The sequence below is a fragment of the Squalius cephalus genome, assembly GCF_949319135.1.
Source record: "Squalius cephalus genome assembly, chromosome: 20".
Taxonomy (NCBI): Eukaryota; Metazoa; Chordata; class Actinopteri; order Cypriniformes; family Leuciscidae; genus Squalius; species Squalius cephalus.
Window position 1 is genome coordinate 31,272,354 of NC_137141.1, and position 22,493 is coordinate 31,294,846.

At 37.3% G+C, this 22,493-nt stretch overlaps 1 protein-coding gene across 2 annotated transcripts in view; it reads left to right on the plus strand.

Annotated features, from left to right (window-relative positions):
• The first annotated feature begins 1,176 nt into the window (after nt 1-1,176).
• Nucleotides 1,177-22,493, plus strand: part of alk (ALK receptor tyrosine kinase) — a 399,864-nt gene continuing 378,547 nt past the window's right edge. For both annotated transcript variants that reach the window (XM_079853870.1, XM_079853871.1), the window contains exon 1: nt 1,177-2,598. In XM_079853870.1, the coding sequence (XP_079709996.1) occupies nt 1,878-2,598 (721 nt within the window). In that variant the 5' untranslated portion in view covers nt 1,177-1,877. The remainder of the gene's footprint in view (nt 2,599-22,493) is intronic.

Genomic DNA, 22,493 nt, shown 5'->3' on the forward strand with positions numbered 1-22,493 from the left:
ATAATTGGGATGCACTGGTTACATAAAGTTGCACGACGCAAGTCCCAACACGTCAGATCTGATTTTAGCAATGCAATGCTCGACAGTAACCTAGTCATAATTAAACAACCTTACCATTAAACGGATTGTCTCTTTCATAGCATAACAATTAGAATATAGCGGGCAATTAGTCACTCTATTTCCGGGAATGATAACACCCGTCTGGCAGGATGTTTAAATCCCAGTGCAATGAGAGCATTAATGAGCTCGTCACGATGACACAGATCAGACCAATAAGCGCGACATACTCCCATCTAGCGGAGGAAAGCAGAATCGCGAGACACGTTATAATGACTTTTTTAATAACGTGGACAGACAGAATTACATTTTATAATGCTTAATTAATTAGTGGTTTATGTACATAGTTATAAATGTCCTTTCATTCATGTGTTTTAGATTCTATTTCAATATTTAATCTGAAATCTGAAAGTCTGAATCCACTATTGTGAAAATGCTTCTGTTGAAACTGTTGAAATCTATCTATCTATCTATCTATCTATCTATCTATCTGTCACAATTCTTGTGTCTGACAAACATTGTCTGCAATGTCTAATATTTTGTTGTTGTCCAATTCTCACATAAGTTAACTAAAGTTTTTCAGGATTTTGACAAACTGTCAGTCGGAGATCCGTTAAAATGAAAGAAACCAATTATGCCTGTTTGATCCAATGGTGTGTTTAATATAGCTACAGTAATACTAGGCTTTAATTGATTATAACAGGTGTATCTTTTTTTTTTTTTTGAAAGCTATATAAAAAAAGTGCGTCTCCGTTTTGGCGCATCTAAGCGCTCGATCCAATCGCTCCGTGACGTGGAATGACATAATTACAGAGGCCGTGAATGATTATCTGGGTAGCTAAATTATTGGGAGGCGACACTCGTCATACACAGATATTCATTAAAAACTAATTACGGCGTAATGCCGCCATAAGGAGGTGCCATCTCGGTCATTTCAATGAGTTTCGAGTGCCGTGACGAGTGTCGACACCAATCACGGTAGTTTTAAGGGGCTCATATTCGCGTCTAACGACCTGCTGCTGGTGACGTCATAAAGAGATGCAGAAGTGAGTTTCACAACCCCCCCCCCCTCCCACCCCCCAAATAAAATAAAATAAATAAAAAATTCGGAGCGCCGGGGTGGCACGCGCACAGTGGGCTCGCGCGCGCGCGGCATTTGCAGCCTCAAATGAGCAGCTCGCGCTGAAAAGGCTCCCTCGTTTTGACTGGCTGCGCAGGTAAGACCCGCTCGATTTAGATCGACCACGTCCAAAAAGCGGAAAGTATTCTTAGTCACAGTATGATAAAAATAAACGTGTGTTTATGATCGGCAGAAACACGGTATTCCATGGATTGTGTTTGATTTCAACGCGCGCAGTTTGTCGTGTAAATATGTTGTATTATCGAAAAGTGGACATGTTCAATGTGTAAGGATCTGTTATAATACGACTGCTGAAAGAAAAAAAAAAAAAAAAAAAAAAAAAAGGATTGCTGACAGAACGACTCTGAGGTATTGCATGCAGATACAAGGAGCCTTTGAGCAGCCCTGGAGAACTTGTTAGGCATACCAAGAAGCTCCACAAGAGGCGAATCTTTTTTGTGCGATTTAATGACCCTACCAATTAATTATTTTGTGGATTATTCTTCTTTAATATGCGGGAATTAAACAGCAACCTCAAGAGCTTCGATAAAAACAAGCACATCTTAATGCACAAGGAGAAGACATGTAGACTCGAATAGCTCTCCATTCGTTTCCCGTTTCAGCACCCCATTTGGAGAGCGTGCGGGTGCCGGAGTGAAGCAGAACCCAAAAGAAAATTGGATCTTTTTAGCTTAAAATCATGATCGCACGGATACTCTACTTTTTTCTTTGGTCTGCGGCATTTCTTTCCGAGCTGCAGTGCGCTTCTCAGAGAACCGCGGACGCACTTACTACTTTTCCCACGTCCGCGTTCATCAACGCCACCGACAGAAAGGACTCCAACCAGACCTCCACCTCTCGGAACAAGAGGAAGACGCTCTCGGTGGATTTCGCCGTCCCGTCGCTGTTACGTTACTACTTGGCTCTGTTTATAAAGCGCCCGCTTAACGGAGACTGTCTGTCGTTTAATGGATGTTACACGGTGCGCGCGAACTTGCTCCTGCGCTGCGTTCCGTTGCAAAAAACCATCGCCAGTTTGATTGATGTAAAGTTGGCCGGGATGAACCTCAACGGATCCAGCACTGGACAGCTCCCGTATCGACAGAAGCGTCCCGTGCCGAAAGTTTTGAATTTAGGTTTGACCAGCGCCAGTCGAAAGTCCAATCAAGTTGTGGTGGAGGTGGGAGAAGAGATGGTTAAAACGGGATGTGGAGGACTGCATGTGTACGAGGACGCGCCGGTTGTGTTCCTGGAAATGGACCTAACGCGGATTTTGGAGTGGTGGCTGGGGGCGGAGGGAGGCCGGCTCAGGGTCCGACTCATGCCCGAGCGGAAAGTGCAGGTCCCGGGGAAAGAGGACAAGTACTCCGCTGCCATCAGAGCTTCGGACGCCCGCCTCTTCATTCACATCGCTTCAAGTGGTAAGAATTCAACTTTGCGATGATTGCCGTGTTTATAGAGTTTAAGGTTATACTTTATGTTAAGGTGTCCATGTTTCATTGCAATTAAACATTTTACTGAGTAATAGTAATTAACTTCATGCTACGTAGGTTAGGATTGGGGTTTGATTTAGAGTTAGTTGCATGTAATTATAGATAATTTATAGTTATAGCATGTGTTACAAGGACAGTGTAAAATAAAGTGTTACCGAGTTTAATTTGCAGTGTAATTACATGCAGAGCTGTCGCTAAGGTTAAAGGTGGAAACTGTTTTGGGGCCCACAGGTCCAGGGGGCCCCTCAACAATTTATAAATGTTATAAAAAAAAAAATAATTAAAAAAAAATGCACAGTTCATTTCTTACTTGTGCTCAGTTCTTGTTATAGTAAGCAGTTCTATTCATTTTTACTGTTAATCTGCAGTCAGATAGGTCTTAATAATGACCATTCCCCATGCAATGCTGTAACTTCAGCTCAATTCAATATTTCACATCCATGTATTTATAAATATGCTGATTAGCTGTGTAATAAGCCTGATGATGTCATCATAGTACATAAAACTCATCTTGATCACCCTGTTGGGGTTTATTTTTGCGATAATGACCGGCTGTACATTATCCCCTGCATACGATACAACAGTGAGAAAAGTTTGTGTACAGCAAATAAGTTTTCCACTGTGATTTGGTTATGCTGAGATTTGTCACTTCCCCCTTTGTATTGTTGCAATGCTATCAGTCTTGGTAATTCATTGGCTGTTCACAAGGGTGGCACTGCAACACCATTAAAGACTACACAGCATCACTGCACGCACAAGGGGCAAAATCGCATAAGCTGACAGATGCAAAACCCATTTAATGGCTTGCCCCATCCCTCCTGTAAAATCCAAAACTGTTGATCTGTTTTCTCATTGGAATTTTGTGTTGAGAATCTCAGTGTTGACCGAAGTAGAGTGACCACTGGGGAAACTACAGCAGGCTTTCACTCATAATTTGGCATTAGCAACGGTTTTCTGATTAAACATTTGCAATGATGTTTGAAGTATTATTCTTGATAAATCAGTTTATGGCACCTCTTTCCCTAAATAATCCGTGAGAGGATGTTCTCAGGGACGTTCAAAACTATGAAGTGCATAGACCTCAAGAGATAGGTTGCTTCACTTTATGATGTTTTTTTGCTGACTCCCACAGCTTTGATACTATTTGCTTTATGAGTTTAAATAGCACTTCTGGTAAGGCTAGGTATAGCATAGCATTGCCTATGTCACACTCTGTTCACACAGTCTTTGGTCTTTGATTCTGACACATTCTTTTCACATCTCTCATTCATCTCCCTTGAAAGCTTCCTCATTTTTGGTGATTTTTCTGTAGGCAGGATTCAAGTTTCTGGTGCAGCCCACATATTGTGATTCGAAAGATCTCTGAAACCCTTCATCAGTGAATAATGCTACTCAAGGCTGATTCATTCTTTGCTCAAAACCGTAATAAATATTCTATGGCATCCATCATCAACCCTCTCTGTCAAAGATGTCCCTTTTAAGAAGCAGATCGATGAAACCTGTCACACAACAGAAGAGAACAGACAGGTGATCGTATACACAAAGTTTATTAATAGGATGCAGGGAACAAACACTGGTCGACGGAAGGGTGAATGTGAAGTTCAAGCAGTTGCACTGTGACTTAGCTGGGAGAAATAAGATGATCACAGGTGCAGGTGGTTGAAGGATGGTACAGGCTGAACACACACAACGGCTCGGGATCAGACGACAGAAGACTGAAGACGGGTAGTCAGGCAGGTAAGTCTCAGGCTGGTAACGGGAGTTGTAGCAAGAGATGAGTCTGTACGTGGTTGGACGAGACCAGGCAATGGTGTGCAGGTTGTGTGTGGTATACATCGTGCAGGTCGGCGAGGAGGTGTGGGTGCGTCGAATCAGTAGTCCGGGGAGAGTGAACGAGTCTGCGGAGCGTGCTGATCTGGTGACGATGGGCTGATAGATGGTGGTGTCACCATGACAAAACCATGGTGGCTTTTTTTCCCCTACGTGCTCTGCTGTTATCCGCATAATCACAGTTACCTTATGTGCATTTGAAGTGGTGCATGAATAAATAATTATTATAGTCAGTCTGGAATCTTCTATACCAATCATACTTTGATTACTGCGAAGACACGGTAGCCGCAGAGACTTGAGTGCCTCTTGAGTTATTTATGAAATTACAAGAACTATAATCATGCCAAAATCACATAAACTTGCTTTTTCTGGGATGTTTTTCAGGTTTAAATATTGAATAAACCATCATTAAGAGGATACTATGTAATGCCCAAATGAATTTAAAATCACATCATGCCATATTACTCTGTGATGTCATTAGTAATCATGAAATCTGGTTCTATACTCTTTTTTGTTTGTTTTTGTTTAGATAAACACTAAAACTTTACAGATGTACAGTTTGGAAACATTACTATTTTTAATGTTTTTGTTTTTGAAAGGATATGTTCAGGATCATTACTCCAGTCTATCACATGATCCTTTAGAAATCATTCTAATATGATGATTCATTATCAAAGTTGGAAACAGTTCTGCTGCTTAATATTTTTTCATAACCTGTGATACTTTTTTAGGATACTTTGATGAATAAAAAGGAAAAAAATAAAAATAAAAAAAAGAAGCAAATGTTTTAAAAATGGAAATCTTTTGTAACAACAATATACACAACTGGTCAGTAATTTGGGGTCAGTCTTTTTTTTTTTCTTCTTTTTTTTTTAAATAAATCAATACTTTTATTCAGCAAGGATGTGTTAAATTGATAAAACGTGATAGTAAAGAAGATTTATATTATTAGAAAATATTTTTTTATTTTGAATAAATGCAGTTCTTTTTTACCTTTTATTCATCAAATATATTAGGCAGCAGAACTGTTTCCAACACTCATAATAAATCAGAATACTAGAATCATTTCTAAAGGATCACGTGATAGACTGGATGTCACATGTGACACTGAAGACTGGAGTAATGATGCTGAAAATTCAGCTTTGCATCACAGAAATAAATGATCATTTAAAGTATAATAAATTGAAAACCAATTATTTTAAATTGTAATAATATATCAAAATATTATTATTTTTCCCTGTATTTTTGATCAAATAAATGCAGGCTTGATGAGCAGAAGAAACTTCTTTCAAAAACATTAAAAATAGTAATGTTTCCAAACTTTTGGCCTGTACTGTATATGGAATTCATAGGTTGTTTTTATCGTAGTAATTATGAAATCAATTTATTTATCATTTATTTGACACAGTGAACTCATTCTATTTTATTCTGTGTGATTTTTAAACACCGTTTCGGCAGTGTTTCAGTTAGGTTTCCTACTTGTTGAGCTTTAAAGATAATTCAATTCATCAATAGAAAGAGTGCAAATGACTTTCATTAGTTCTATCTAGATTCCATTTATAAATAAATTTGCCATTAAAAAGGTCATTTACTTGTAAATGAGAGTCTGAGTATTGAACTTGGTCACCTGTGGCGATGCCCTCTCAGAAATTCAGCTCCGACCTCTTCTTAGAGGATTCGTAAAAATACAAACTCTAAAGTTATGCATATACATTAAAGGCTTTACTTTTCAGATAAGGTAAAAACATAGATTGCATTTCAGTGTCTTTCCAAACATATGTGTACAACATTTGAATCTTTCACTGTAAAGTCTTGAGCAGATGAACATCACATAATCTGTAATAGAAGTATCAAAGGCATGTTGTCTTTTGCGGAGTGGTCAGATCTAATCCTTCAAGACTCCCAGAGGCCGCTGAGACTTTCTCATCTGATGGTCAGAAAAGTCATTATGATTTCTCTCTCTCCTCAGGCCTGGAGCTTTGTGACATTGTCTGTCCTTTTCTGCTCTCAGCATTCTTCGTTGCAATCAAAATTTCCTCTTCACAAGCACACCATTCCATGTTCTTCATTTGTCCTCAGCTTGCTTTCTGTGGTATGTGAATAGCATGGAACAAATACTAATACTTCAACACAGGCTCACAGGAACAAAAACATTTTTGCTACGTTCAGTTTTATAGAAAATCTGGCAACGTTTTATTACATTAGTTGTTGTACGACGTATTGTGGGAGTTCAGAAATGAAATGACCGGTGAATGGCGCTAAATGGCTAATGCTCATTCGAGTTTGAAAATAACATACACCTACAATGAACCCTAAACATACCCGATAGTGTTAACAAAAGCAAGCATGAGACAAAAACACATTGCTGAAGCAACCATGCCATTTTAGCTTGCTTCTACAAGTCTTTGAGCTCTTTTATCGTGACATGTTTCAAAGGACTTTCCGCTCTGCATCGCAAATGGTGAATTCACTACACCAGAAAAGCCATTCAAAATGGAGATGATAATGTGTTGCAAACATCAAAATACATTAGTGTTTTAAAGTAAAAGTGTGTTGAGTTCAAGGAAACGTGCAGAAAAAGTCTTGATTGATCGATGATCTGCCCCTGTAATTGTGTTGAAAAGGAATAAAAGTTGTTGGTGTTTTACTTCCTAGTGTTCATTTCTGCTGGAAACTGCAGTGCATTGTATGTATAGGTAAATTGTTTTGAGTTTTGCAAAAATGTAGGTAGAGGCACTCCAATAAGCCTATGTTGTAATATTTATAGTAGTAGTAGTAGGAATATAGATCAATATGCACAATAGAGGATCTTTTTGGTAACACTTTATTTTGATGGTCCACATATGAGTAACTTTTCAACTACATGTCAACTAACCCTCATCAGAGTATTAGTAGACTGTCTGCTTAATATCTGCTAACACTTTATTTTGATGCTCCTCAACAGACATTCTACTGACTATAAGTAAATTTGCAACGCTAACTTATTCTACAAACCCGAACCCTAAACTTAGAGTCTACCAACAGTCTACTAATATTCTAATGAGAGTTAGTTGACATGTAGTTGCAAAGTTACTTATAGTTAGTAGACTGTCTAAAATGTGCCATCATAATAAAGTGTTACCTCTTTTTCTGTTTTATAATGTTAGTTTGTTGTAGACTTCGTTTAAAGGAACAGTTCATCCAAAAATCGAAACTTTTTGTCATCAGTCACTCATCTTCATGTCATTCCAAACCTATGTAATAACCAACCCTTTATTATTCTGTGGAACACAACACAAAACATAAATAAAAATAAATCCTTTATGCAGCTTGTTGTCTCTTAATGCCAGTTTTATAGTCACCTCAATTCTCATACTGGGTGTTCTGGATTGTTTTTAGCCCCCTACCGGTAAACCTCTTTTAACCAGCGTGCTTCTCTCTCTGAGTTGAGCAGATCAATAATCCACCTGCTTGGAACAGTTTATCTCTGAAACTGGAAAGAACACAGCCAGGAAAGGATTCTCTAATCTTTCTCAACAATGTTTATGTCTGTAATTTTTGCAGGAGGGTAGAATACTTTCTCCAATTTCAGTTTAATGTGCAGAGACAACTTAAGTAAGCCATTCTCACAGATTGATTTCCCTAGAGAGTGTAAAGACTGTGGTTCTGTGGCACTTTCAACATTGCTCTGTTTCTTTGAGCAGCCAGAGACAGAGACATTAGGTCATCCAATGGTCTGAGATTGGGGTGTTTGCCCTAGTAATGCAATACCTTTTTGGAAACCTTTTGGTGCCGCTAACGATGCAGAAATTGCTCACAGAAGCTTTAATCTGTCTTGAGAATTAGAATAAAATAGAATACGTTTGATTCTCCAATTGCAAAAAGGCTTTGTTGACATCTTAAAACTTCTATCTCAGTTCAAAAAGGCAATTTAATCTCTCTAAGCTGCAAAACCCTCTCATTCTGAACTTCCGCAAATCTCTAATTGTCCGTTCAAGCGCAAGAAGGCACGAAAGAGAACTCAATTTAGTATCCGTGCACTATGAGAGGGGCTTTTTGTGCACGAAAATCGAGTGCCTGAATTGAATTCTCTTTTGTGTCTTCTTGCGCTTGAATGATTTAAAACCACATTAAAATGCGCACACATGAATTGATAAGCGGAATCGAAACAAGTATCCGATTCCTGACCTTAAGTGTCCGATTCCAGAATTGGAAACGATTTTCTATTCCCATCCCTACACAGGACTAGCGGGGAGTAGCTAGGATTATTTAAATGCTCATCACCACATTTTGGTTAATAGCAGCTTTTAGCCTATTGTATTGGCAGGCTTATTTTGACCAGTATTTCAGAGGCGGCCTTGACTTTTGAGCATTGAGCATCATGAATGGCTTAGGACATGCGTTCCAGGATTTGTTTGAGACACATAAGCCTATTATCTCTGCATATGAAAGACTTACAGAGAAAATGGTGCCTTGATGAAAACAATCAGGAGAATGCAATTTTTGTCAGTGTGTTTTTATTTCCCTCAATGTCAACATCAATTGAGCTAACAGTACTAATTATGCAGATTACAGCAAAACAGCAATTGGGAGAGATTAGCATATTCACTATGCATAGAAGTCTGTAGCCGTAGGTTATATATTTAAGACTTTGTTTTTGAGATTTTTCTAATTTTTCAAACAGACCTTCTCCAAAATTGGATTTATTGTCATCTAAATAACATACTTGAAAGTCATAGATTTCAATGTCTTCATGCTCACCTGCTCCCCCACATAGAGATTTAATGGAGATTTTGCTTTGAAGCATGGTTAGTGTTCTCACAGGAGCCTTGCTCACCTTTAAGGATATGTTGTTTTTGGATTTGGTTGAAGTTCTTTCACAGGGTTGCTTGAAAACTGATGTTGCATTGAAAGGCACTTTTGGTTTATGGTTTAACAGAAGGCGTTGAATTCCAGTGCAGTCAAAGGCTTTACGTTTGTAGGCGTTTGTGTGTCGTCTGTGCCGTCTCGCCAGATTGAGATCAAGTTCTCGACACGCGTGGAGCATCTAGGCATCCTCTAATAATAGGATACTGCATTGAAGTAAGTGAGAATCAATTGCCTCTTGACTTTTCAAGCTTGTATCAATCAAACACTCAAGGGAAAATCAATAAGGTGTCAAATGACACAGGGGTTCATTGTTGATGTATTTTCTATAATCAATGAACTGGAGGTGCACCTGTTCACAACCAAGGGCATTGTTTCACTGTTTCACTGATCAAAAACTGATCTTAAAGTCCAAAGTATGTGGAGCAGTATTTGAGTGTCAAGATCACTGTAGGTGTATTGTGAAATGTTTTCTTAATTTCAATTGCAAAAAAAGTTTGTCCACAACAAAAGTTTCAAATGTGTATTGCTAAATCATTGGCCAGGACCTTAGACTGCCTCAGGTCCTTTCCAAGACTGGCAAAGGAAGTTGAATACCAAACCAGAGCGCCTATAGTGCATTTTTTTAATTTTTTTTTTTTTACTTGAACCAACTAGCTAACGGTGTAGGATGATCACTAAGGCCCTCAGCTACTATTTTTACTCATTTGATTCCACACATAGTACTTGTGAACACTCAACTGAAGTGTGAATATGTTCTCTCAACTTGAAGAAACACTCACAATAGCCACAACAAACAGATATTTTGCATGACTGCACCTAGTAAGCTGATGATTTTTTTTTATTTTTCTTCTGATATTACATTAATTTTACAGACCAAATTCCCATTCTGTTCCCAAGAGGTACATTGGGCCTGTGTAAAAATTCAGTTATACTTGCTTTCAATTTAAAAGGATCCATCTTTAAGGACTTCAGTGTTTGGCTCAGCTAGCCATGCAGGTAGATAAAAATCTATGCATCTTAATGAGCTGCCCTTTTAACCTGCCACCATCTATCTCTAATGCTAATGTGCACTGGTTCACTCGCGAGGGCCATCTGCAAATGGCCTCCACTGATGGCAAAATGTATATAGCTTAGGCATGGGCAATGAGACTTCTGGGGTTATTCTTCACTATATAGAGTGCTGAGGGATGATGTTTTGTAGACCAAAACCTGGAAATAGCAGTTAGCATTATAGCTCATCTGGCTGCTTTGTCCCAAAATCAATGTTTTTTTTGAATGGGTTTTGGTTGATTGCCTGAAAATAAGGTCTGTGGTTAACACAAACTCAATATTAAGTTTTATTCTACAACATATTTTTTTAAAAGCTTTCGCTTGTCTTGTAAAAGGTGGTTGCTAACAAGTGATGGGATTACAGAGTTTGTCAGGGATCACACTGAATAGATAAACTCATCTACTCACTATTCCACTTTCACAGCCTTATTGCGTTTATAATCATGTGTAACAGAGGCCAGCTAGTAAGAGCTGTGCGAGTAAACCTCACTCCCCTGGCCTCAAGAGGCGCTCTAGGGACTGACACTATAGAGGCTGCGGCCTTTAGCGTCCTTGTTAGCGCACCCGTCGAAAACGCCGGTTCGAATCCCGCTCGGAGCAGTGCGAGTAGAACCAGGGGGATTACACATGCTCTATTCTAACAATCTTCTGCAAACTATTCTAACTCAAACTTTAAGGGAAAATGCTTTTTAAATAAATACTGAAGGAGTTGTTGGAAGCTTAGTGATGGTAACGTTGAAGTCATGTGACCGTGGTGTAGTTAGATTATAACCTACGTTAAGATTTTTACTTCTGCCGATTGTATTTAAAAAAAAAAAAGTTGTGTTAATTTGTGAAGGATATCACGAGTAGCAAAACATGTAAGAATCATAATCTTTTGTTGGTCACAGAACTTATTTTCTTTAACAATTCAAAAAGCCAATGGATAAATCCGATTGGGTTTTTGTTGAGAGGACCAATGCGATGCTTACAAAAATACGTCATCCCGGCAGCTCTCTATTAGAGCAGGGGTTTTCAAACTGTGGGTCGCGACCGCAGATTGGGAAGAGGTGGGTCGCGCAGTCGCTATTGGCTGCAGCTAAATTTACGTTTCATGAATGACACACACACAAACATTTTGCACGATGTACCAACGTTAAATAGAAATCTCTATGAGATTGCATTGCACAGGAGAATTCAAATGTCACGAAAGGCGCTGCGTTTCCCAAAAGCATCGTATGCCTAAGTAGATCGTAAAACCGTTGCCACTTATGGTCTCTACGATCAGCTTAGCTCCCGATGCTTTTGGGAAACGCAGCGGAGACCTGAATCAGCCTTTCGTGACATTTGAATTATCAGTGTAATGCGATCGCATGCAGAATGCAGAGCAGTGATTGGAGTAAACGAGTTTCTTCTTGTTAATAATGCGCACAGAACCGCTTGATGAAATTGTTAACACAACATGTCGCAAGCGCGCGCTTCATGAAACAAATCGCACTGATTTCTCTGTCGTCTGTTCAACACAGCACTGTTGTCTTTCAGAGATATGGTCGTCGTAAGAGTGCGTTGTTTGCGTTCCCTTGCATGCATTTTGCTACAACGCAAAAATATAGCCTATATATAAAAAGTATTTCACATGTACACACACGAGCACAAAAGCGTTTTCTGCGCTGAACAACGCAATGAGTTTAACAACACTCGCAGCATAAATATTAGTGTTGAAATTCTAGGTCCTGGGCCTACTGTCAAATAAAATTATTAGTCTATTATATTTTTTTAGATTCTGATTTTTGTCATATCAAACCTTTGGTTATGATTAAGCTTACTTAATCTTTTTTCATTTCTTTAAATTTGTTCTGCCATGTCTGGTAAATCAGTTGAGGCAGCAGACAAAAACTACTCAGTATTCTTCACATTATTTCAACAGCCATTAATTAGGCTGTTAGGCTCTCAATTTTTGATAATGTGCCAAAAGTTTGTATTGCAATTAAACTTGTCATTCATACTATAACAAGGAAAAAAAAAACTGCTCCAAAGAGAACTAACGCCTCCCACCCCACATTCATGTTTTAAAATTATTTTATATTTTGGTGGGTCTTGAGATAGATTATTCTTGTCTAGGTGGGTCCTGGAATGGAAAAGTTTGGGAACCCCTGTATTAGAGACCTTGTTACTCTTGACCATATGCAAGAGAAGATGCTTGAATAAAGACTGAAACATTTCATTATCATAATTAATAGGAGATAATATCATTCATGATTAGTTATTTCAAGAATTATTTGCAAGGTATCTTTGATGACTTCAAATGGTTTTAAAAGTTCTTTGGGAGAATTAAAGCTGGATTTGGCATTGTTCTCGTACTCGGTGGCTGATTTAAAGCTACACTGTGTAACCTTTTTAGTTGATTCTTAGCAAAAAACACTTAGTTCTTTCAAAAATATATGTGCTCATTAATGTATATTTACTTCTTTCAAGTAATAAAGTATTCTCTTAAGTTTATAATCTGCCATTGGAAGTACATACGGGTGAGGGGTTCGAATGCCGGTCGCCATGTTGCCCCTCCATCTTGAAACTACATTAGCCAAAGAGGGACATGCCTGTAAATTCAAGCTTCGCCTTTTGCGTTTTTCACTCAGTGACACCGTGACGAATGCGAGGGGGAGATTACTCGCGAGCTTGCGAGTGCCGGCAGATTTGAAAGATAGTGTGGTGTGTGTGTGTGTGTGTGCGTACTCACATTTGAAAGAGAGAATTAAAACGTCAACGCGACAGACAAATCAGCAAGACCATAGTCAATATTGGAGTAACTTTTCCCAGATGGAAACAGCTCATGAGGAGAAAAGATTTTAAAACGGACGCCGAGGTTGCCTGCTTTCTTCTCGACAGGTAATTCAGCCTGTTGTAATTCATTTGTGTAAATTCAAAGTTTTATAGTTGCTTGTCTAACCATAGCATGGTTGTGCATAACGCCAGATCGACCTCTAGTATAACTTCATCCTTGCGTCAATGGTGAAAAAGTATTGTTTACCTTGTAACATAAATCTGTGCTGCGACGGATCACAGGTAATGAATAGTTTTAAAGGCGCAATTTTTTAAGCTATATAAAAAAAGGACACTGTAAATTTTAGTTATTTTTAATTGCTTTTACTTTGTACACATTGTAATGTTAGCCTAATCTGATTATGCTGGGATAGCCGATTCCAAGGGTGACGTTTACCTCCTGACATCTGTCCTGTAGTTTTATTCATTTTAGACGTATTGTTTATTATTGTCATGGACGAAGTCGATAACTGGAAGCCATGTTAATCTTGGAATAATACGGCCACCGTAGGAGTTAAAACGCCCTTGGAATTGAGAGGAACAGAAACTAATATTCACTGGGTAGTCATATACAATTTCACCGCTAGATGGGGGTAAAAATCACACAGTGTAGCTTTAAACCCATATTCTAGTTGTAAATGTTGCATATACTGTATTTTCCCAAACTCATGAGTTTTTGATTAATTGCTTCATGGGCATCTTTGTGCAGCTTGAAACCAAACAGGAAAAGGCATATTGAGTGAAATCTTGTGCTCTCTCTGAGACTTCATTAAGCAACTACTTGAGTGTGTACATGTGTGTAGAAGAACATAGCGTTTGATGTGGCAAGGTGATTTTAGAGCCTCTAGTGCAATGTTGCTGCATTATAAGTAGGTATCAGCACACTTCTCATTGGAATGCAGAGTGCAATCAAGTATCACTCAACACTAAATGACCTCACTGATAGTGCAGTGCTCTTATATAAGGATAAGGTGATTATGTGCATGTGTTATACTTCCTATATAACTCAATTAGGCATGCAGCACTTTTAGGCAAGTTTTGATAATTATGCATGCTTTTTTAAAGGACTCAATTTTATAAACTAGAATTATAATTAGCCAAACTGCAGTGGAGCGTGGATGACTTTTTTGACAATAGTAACATTCTTCTAGTTACAATAACCATGGTGACAGATTTTAACAAGGCCAAATTTAAGAATATCTTCCTCATTATTGGAAAACTCGACAAGCGACAAGAGAATGGACAAGAGAACTCATGACTATGCCTCTACAACTGAAACGTTTTGAGATATAGACAACATAAATATGTTAGAAACTCAAAATAAATGGATTAGACCAAAACATGGTTTGAGTAAATTTGTATCATATACAGTATATATCACAGTACTTTTGCTATAAATATTATAAAAATAATTATATAATATTTATTTATAATATTTATGTAACAGTATAGTAATAATCTAGCAAAATCTCATTTGATTATTTTCTCTTTTTATTCAGAAATTGATGGTTGGATGCTTAAAGATTATTAATCATTAAACATCATTCAACAAATGAACGATGGTTTTGCAATAAGTTTGCTATCAGTGCAAAAACAGCTTTGCATTTTAACACTTAAACATCATTCTAATAGGAATAACCAAAATATGAAGCTGTGATGATAGTTGCTGATATGCACACACTTGTGACTTTTATGATTCACATCAGTTGCATGATAAAGTGTTACCTTCTATTTTAATGTGAAATGCTGTGATGTTGCTTGGCAACAACTGTGTTTAACAAAACCCCTTAATAACAAGTTTTTTTTTTTTCTCTCATCTTGACTCGTTCCATTCTGTTTTAATGTTTATTCATCTTTCTAACTTCTAACATGCAAATAATGTAAAGTGATCTTTGTATACGGTAGTGTTACTCAACCTATAGCAGTACCATTTTGTAAGAGGAAACTTTAAAATTCCCCTCTGGTATCATGATGCCATTTTAATTTACTTCCTCCTTTTTTTTTTATATGATTCCTATATCATTAAAAAAAAAAAAAAAAAAAAAAAAGTTCCAACTATTTCTTGAATTTCTGCACTTGTCGTCATATGTCCACTATAATTTCAGGGGAATTTAGCCTTGAGGTTATTTCTGATTGGTTGGTCATAGTGATGCAACTTGTAATCATGCTGAAAGTTATTACAACTGACAAACCTCATACGAAAACTTGTTAAAGCAAAAACATTTTGAACAAAATGAGACTTTGAGCCATAAAGAGCTGTGTGAGGGATGAAGTGTCAAGGGTTTACTGAATGCCAGAGGCAAGTGTTGCACTAAGACCTCAGAATAAATAACCTCAAAAGAGATGGTTCTGAAACTCATTCTTTGAAATTTGTGTTATGAGTGTAAAGCTTCATAACATTCCTAAAACTCTTAACATTTCTCAAACTCTTTGATATACAAATTGGGATATTTAAAACTTCATTGTTCACGGTTTGAGACCACCATCAAACACAATGCAACTCTCTTTTAGTCTTTGTGTACTCTTGTCCTCCTCCATATATATGTTGGTTATGGCCCTGATTTAAACATTTAACTGACTAGCAAGTAACAAAGTAGCTATGACGTAACTTAAACTAATTGGCTACTTTATATATATAAAAAAAAAAAATGTTATGTCCCACCCAAACCTCCTTTTTCAATAGGAAACATGTCAACACTGGCCATGTCAAGTGGAACTTGCACATGTCAAGCACATGCCAAGTGATGTCAGTGGCTTTACTATATAATGGCTCACTAAGAGCAACTTGCAGTGTGTTCTGGGTTACATGAGAAAGCTACAATTCCAAACACGGAAGCAAGTTTAGTAACTTGGCAGATGATGCAACACAGAATTATTGAAGTTCAGCCTTCGAGACTTTCAGAGAAAAACGAGATGAGACCAGCACTTTGACAGTAAGCCTTTAAACTTAAGGTTCCACTTGACGTGTGCTGTTTCATAAAGTAAAAAAAAGGACTCATTTCAGGACTCTTTACACAACATTAATTGTTGATTGATCCATACATTTCTGTAGATGAATCATTTATGAATATAATGTTAGATTAGTCGGTAACACTTTATTTTGATGGTCCCTTTTGAACATTCTTTTGACTATAAGTAACTGTATGCAACTAGATGTCAACTTACACTTATTAGAGTATCAATAGACTGTCTGCTTAATATCTGCTAACATTTTATTGTGATAGTCTCCCAACAGACATTCTACGGACTATAAGTAACTTTGCAAGTACATGTCAACTTATTTGAACCCTCTAATGACAGTTAGTAGACATGTAGGTGTAACGTATTGTCAACAGAATGTGTTAAAGGGACCATCAAAATAAAGTGAAACAGATTAGTCTATATACAGATGTAATTCAAGCCTGAACACGGCCATAAACAAAACCTGAGAATCTGACCTGAGGTGAATGAAAATGTTAAATAATTTAGGACTGAACTCAACCTGACCTCCTTATTTTTTAAATTGCTCCTTATTTCTTCAACAAGAGATTCTCATAGCTCTGACTAAAATATGGAGGACCATGTACACACTGGGGGAAAAAAATGTTGACATCTAAATGAACTGTTTTTATTCAAGTCAAAAATAGACTTCAGTGATGTTATCCACCTAAATATATTGATTTAAACCAACACAACTTTTTGTTTTAATCCGTTATATCAGGTAGCTCAATTGCAAGTTACCACTTTTTACAGAGTATGTGTCAAAAAGTTACTGATGCAAACTCAAAACTAGCCTTAGACCAGACGGCTTGTTGGGTCCTTCAGGCACAGGTTGGGTGTCAGACTCTAGAAGTTAGAAACAGCCACGCTTAATCTCATTTCTATGTGACGGGAATGTCGAGTGGATATCTTTCTTGACAGCTTCTGATTCAGCTCAACCCCCGAATGAGACAAAGAGCAAGGGAGTGAGCTGTGAAGAGAAGAGACCGAAAGATAAAGAATTAGTGCTGACTTAAGGCAAATCTGCAGTAAAATGACATCCACCATGGGACATCAACTGCCAGTGCAATTCTAATCCAGAAGAGATACGAGTCAGACTCTGAATGGGAATAGAACAAGCTGTTATTTTATATCTGTTTGGCTTCGGTTATTGCCGAGATGCATGTGTAAGTAATTGATTTGTATGCTTGGAGTGGGCCAAGTGGTTCCTTTTAGTGTATAGCATTAGAGCCAAGTTCAGGATGTAGTGCACATGACGCCAAAGGATTACGCACTGATTTGCCTTGCTTCTTCTTAGCCTGCGTTTTTTCTTCTTCTTTTTGATGGATTTGTAGTTGGAATTTTCTTATTGTCTTGACAGGCATAGGAAAATTGCAGCTTCAGAGGTCCTTCTGGCAGGGTCTTGTATTTATGCGTTCATGTTTTTTATGTGTGCATGTAACATTTTCAGATCATAATTTGCACATCAGAATTAATCTGCGGTCACGCTAGACTTTGACTACTCAATTTCTATGGACTCTGTAAAGGTTGTGATGTGATGTCACACTCTTTTTTTATAACATGAATTCAACATAACATAACAATAGTACATTCAAAATGTAAAAATATACAATCTACTCAACTTTACTGAAAAAAATATGCATTCTTTTAATTCAGCCAAGCGGTCACACCATGACGTATTGATTTTCTGTCACACGTCTTCACGAATGTGAATGCGAAGTCGCAGGTCCGAGTTCATCACACTCGAACTTGAACAGCGAAATGGGAAACTTTTCACATGAGCTTGCGTTTACGGTCTGATGCATTCACATGTGCATGAATAGAGGTCAATGGAATGAAATGTGTAGTGTGACCGCCCCTTTCGTTCACCCAAAAATGAAATCTGTCATAATATACTCACCCTTATGTGGTTTAATGACTCTAAAAATGTAATTTGGGATAACCATTAAATTAAAATGAACACCATTTTCTTTACACCTTGAATGCATCTTAGTGTACACAATTATTAATGTTTAAATTAATAATGAAAAATTCTATATTGAAATATGATCTCACTTTATATTAGGTAACCACTATTTACTTATCTCAAAAAACTAAAACAAAGAAAGTTAGGTATAGTGCATTCAGTGGTTTTGTTGAAATGTTTCTTCTAACAAATGATTATAAAAGGTTGTGCCAATAGAATTACATTCTTTTAAAGTCCCCCTATGGTGAGAATCAAGCTTTTAATGTTGTTTGTGTCTATGTGGTGTTATTAATATGTTATAAGACAAATCATGTGCAAATTCATAAGAGTATTTTCTCCTTAAAACTGCAGTGAACCAAAGACAGTCTCAAAAACACAGTTTGAAATCGCTGGTGTTTCTGACGTCACAAACTACCTTGTAACCAATCAGATCAACGTGTGACCGTCAACGAGTGGATCTCTGAGCTGCTGTGAGTGGAGGCGGGGCTCATTTGCATATTCATAGAACCACGTATACTAAATGAGGCAAGGGTGTCGAGTTACATTCAAGCTATTTTAAGGCATGACAATTTTTTTTTTCTAGGAAATAACGTTTAAATATGTCATTTTGGTGATCGAAGATGAGTTTTAAGGGAAAAAAATGATTGACTACAGGGGACTTTAAAGCTTTTTTTTTCTTTATTATGATATCAGGACAGTTGAATCACCCTGGCATGTGCCCCCCCAAAAATATCAAATATTTAAAATATCTCATCCGAGAAGTCATCTATTGAAGTCATTATAATGTACAACCCCAAATCAGAAAAAGTTGGGACACTGTACAAATTGTGAATAAAAACAGAATCCAATGATGTGGAAGTTTCAAATTTCAATATTTTATTCAGAATACAACATAGATGACATATCAAAAGTTTAAACTGAGAAAATAAGTAAAATAAGTTTTAAATAAGTTGATTTTAAATTTCATGGCATCAACACATCTCAAAAAAGTTGGGACAAGGCCATGTTTACCACTGTGTGGCATCCCCTCTTCTTTTTATAACAGTCTGCAAACGTCTGGGGACTGAGGAGACAAGTTGCTCAAGTTTAGGAATAGGAATGTTGTCCCATTCTTGTCTAATACAGGCTTCTAGTTGCTCTACTGTCTTAGGTCTTCTTTGTTGCATCTTCCTCTTTATGATGCACCAAATGTTTTCTATGGGTGAAAGATCTGGACTGCAGGCTGGCCATTTCAGTACCCGGATCCTTCTTCTACGCAGCCATGATATTGTAATTGATGCAGTATATGGTCTGGCATTGTCATGTTGGAAAATGCAAGGTCTTCCCTGAAAGAGACGACGTCTGGATGGGAGCATATGTTGTTCTAGAACTTGGATATACCTTTCAGCATTGATGGTGCCTTTCCAGATGTGTAAGCTGCCCATGCCACACGCACTCATGCAACCCCATACCATCAGAGATGCAGGCTTCTGAACTGAGCGCTGATAACAACTTGGGTTGTCCTTGTCCTCTTTAGTCTGGATGACATGGCGTCCCAGTTTTCCAAAAAGAACTTCAAATTTTGATTCGTCTGACCACAGAACAGTTTTCCACTTTGCCACAGTCCATTTTTAATGAGCCTTGGCCCAGAGAAAACGCCTGCGCTTCTAGATCCTGTTTAGATATGGCTTCTTTTTTGACCTATAGAGTTTTAGCCGGCAACGGCGAATGGCACGGTGGATTGTGTTCACCGATAATGTTTTCTGGAAGTATTCCTGAGCCCATGTTGTGATTTCCATTACAGTAGCATTCCTGTATGTGATGCAGTGCCGTCTAAGGGCCCGAAGATCACGGGCATCCAGTATGGGTTTCCGGCCTTGACCCTTACGCACAGAGATTGTTCCAGATTCTCTGAATCTTTGGATGATATTATGCACTGTAGATGATGATAACTTCAAACTCTTTGCAATTTTTCTCTGAGAAACTCCTTTCTGATATTGCTCCACTATTTTTCGCCGCAGCATTGGGGGAATTGGTGATCATCTGCCCATCTTGACTTCTGAGAGACACTGCCACTCTGAGAGGCTCTTTTTATACCCAATCATGTTGCCAATTGACCTAATAAGTTGCAAATTGGTCCTCCAGCTGTTCCTTATATGTACATTTACCTTTTACGGCCTCTTATTGCTACCTGTCCCAACTTTTTTGGAATGTGTAGCTCTCATGAAATCCAAAATGAGCCAATATTTGGAATGACATTTCAAAATGTCTCACTTTCAACATTTGATATGTTATCTATATTCTATTGTGAATAAAATATAAGTTTATGAGATTTGTAAATTATTCCATTCCTTTTTTACTCACAATTTGTACAGTGTCCCAACTTTTTCTGATTTGGGGTTGTATTATTTCTACTGTGAAAAACAAAGGAAATATCCTACAGAATGTCAAGTCTGCTCTTTTCCGTAGGTAAAGAAGGTAGACAGTGACCAGAGGTTGAGTAGATGACAGAATTTAAATTTCTCTGTGTATTATCCCTTTATAGTCAAGGAGAGCACTAGGTCCCCTTTCACAATGCTGACAGTGAATTAGTACGTCAATAGAGAGGTTGGAGCTCGGAGAAATGTAAAATGTGGGTTGGATCAGCATGTGGCATTAAGACCAAGAACCTGTTATGATTAACTGTCATGAGAGTGACGTGTGTTGCTAAATGCTGTTGGTTTGACACACAGCTGTTAACCTTTACAAACAGCTGGCCCCTCTCTACGTCTCCACATTTAACATCACACCGATAAGGCCCCGTGCTGTTCATTTGTTTAATAAACCCCCATGTAACCAGCAGATGCCATAAACCTTCCCTATCATTCATACTGTTCTTAGCTTATGTCAAACATTGTAAAATGAGGAAACACACTTTAACCCCCCCCCCCCCCCAAAAAAAAACAACCTAATTTGTCACTATTTACTTTTTACTATTTACCATTTACTCACACAAAAGGTGTTCAAGCTCCAAAATGACAACAAATAAAAATAATAATAATAAAATGTAGTAATATAATAAAAGTAGTCCATAACTATTCTTGAACTAAATTTCAAGTCTTCTGAAACCATTTGAGAGATGCATGTGGGGAACAGAGTTATTTACTGAAAATCCGCCTCCCAGTGGCACTTTCATGAGAATAATGAGAGAAATAGCTATTCATAAATGATTCATTATTTACAGTGTGATCTTTTCAATAAATCTGTTGATGTGCTTTACAGAACCAACCTGTGGTTTTTCCCAGAAGCATCATTAACCAACTGTAGTCACAAGCTCCATTGTCAGCAGCATTAAAAAATTCAGTGTTTCCCGAAAGCATAGTTCAAACGAACATTCTCAACATGCAGAGATTGACACAAAAATAACCTGCCATTGAATCAAACATTTGTAAACAATGCGACATGATTTAAAAAATAGCGAAGAAGTCCTCAGATGTTTGCTATTTACAGCAATAATCTTGATATTAATTTGATCTTGCAGCAAATTGTATCCACCTGCATACTTTTATAGGCATATTGTTGAACCAATGTGGATTGAACAACAGATGTGCAACAAAGTTAGAAGCTTAGTCGTGACTAGCTAACTAATTTCTCCAATGACGCAATGTTCTATGGTATTTAAGCAGTGAGTTACAACATTTGTTGTACAGGAAACACATCTCTTGATTGATTCATGAATCTGACGGATCTGGTTCTAGAATTCAACTCACTGACTCAATCTGGTCACAATGGATAATGGATGAATGGATTGGAAGAACAGACTGAAATGTGGGTTATTATTCAGTGCTGTTAACATTTTTTTACTGAAAATTGTATTTTTATATTAAAGCAAATTTAGTTTTTATGGTGAAATTAAGTTGTAAAAAGCCAAAATAAACAAATAAAATATTATATTGACCTACATGGTTGTGTCTAAATAAAATACATGTATTAAATACAGTACACTGCAAAAGTAGTAAAACACAGATGGTCCAATTTACCTATAATAATATTTGTCATCTACACAACAAAAAATGTGTTTCTATTCAAATACAACAAATAGGGAACCATATAAAATCACTTTGAGACTACTTATTTTGGTCACTTAAAAATAATTTATTTTAATGATGTTGAAGTTACATGAACAAATTATGTTTGTTTTACTTTATTGATTCATGTGGGGAAAGAAGTGTGTTGGATTTAATGGATTTAATCATGTACACATCATGATTAAATCATGTAAATACAACACATTTTTTTGCTCTATGGTCTTTATAATAAATCATATTTTTACTTTGTATGAATGTTTTGTCCTATTTTTGATAAATTTTAAATACAATTTTTTTTTTTTTAA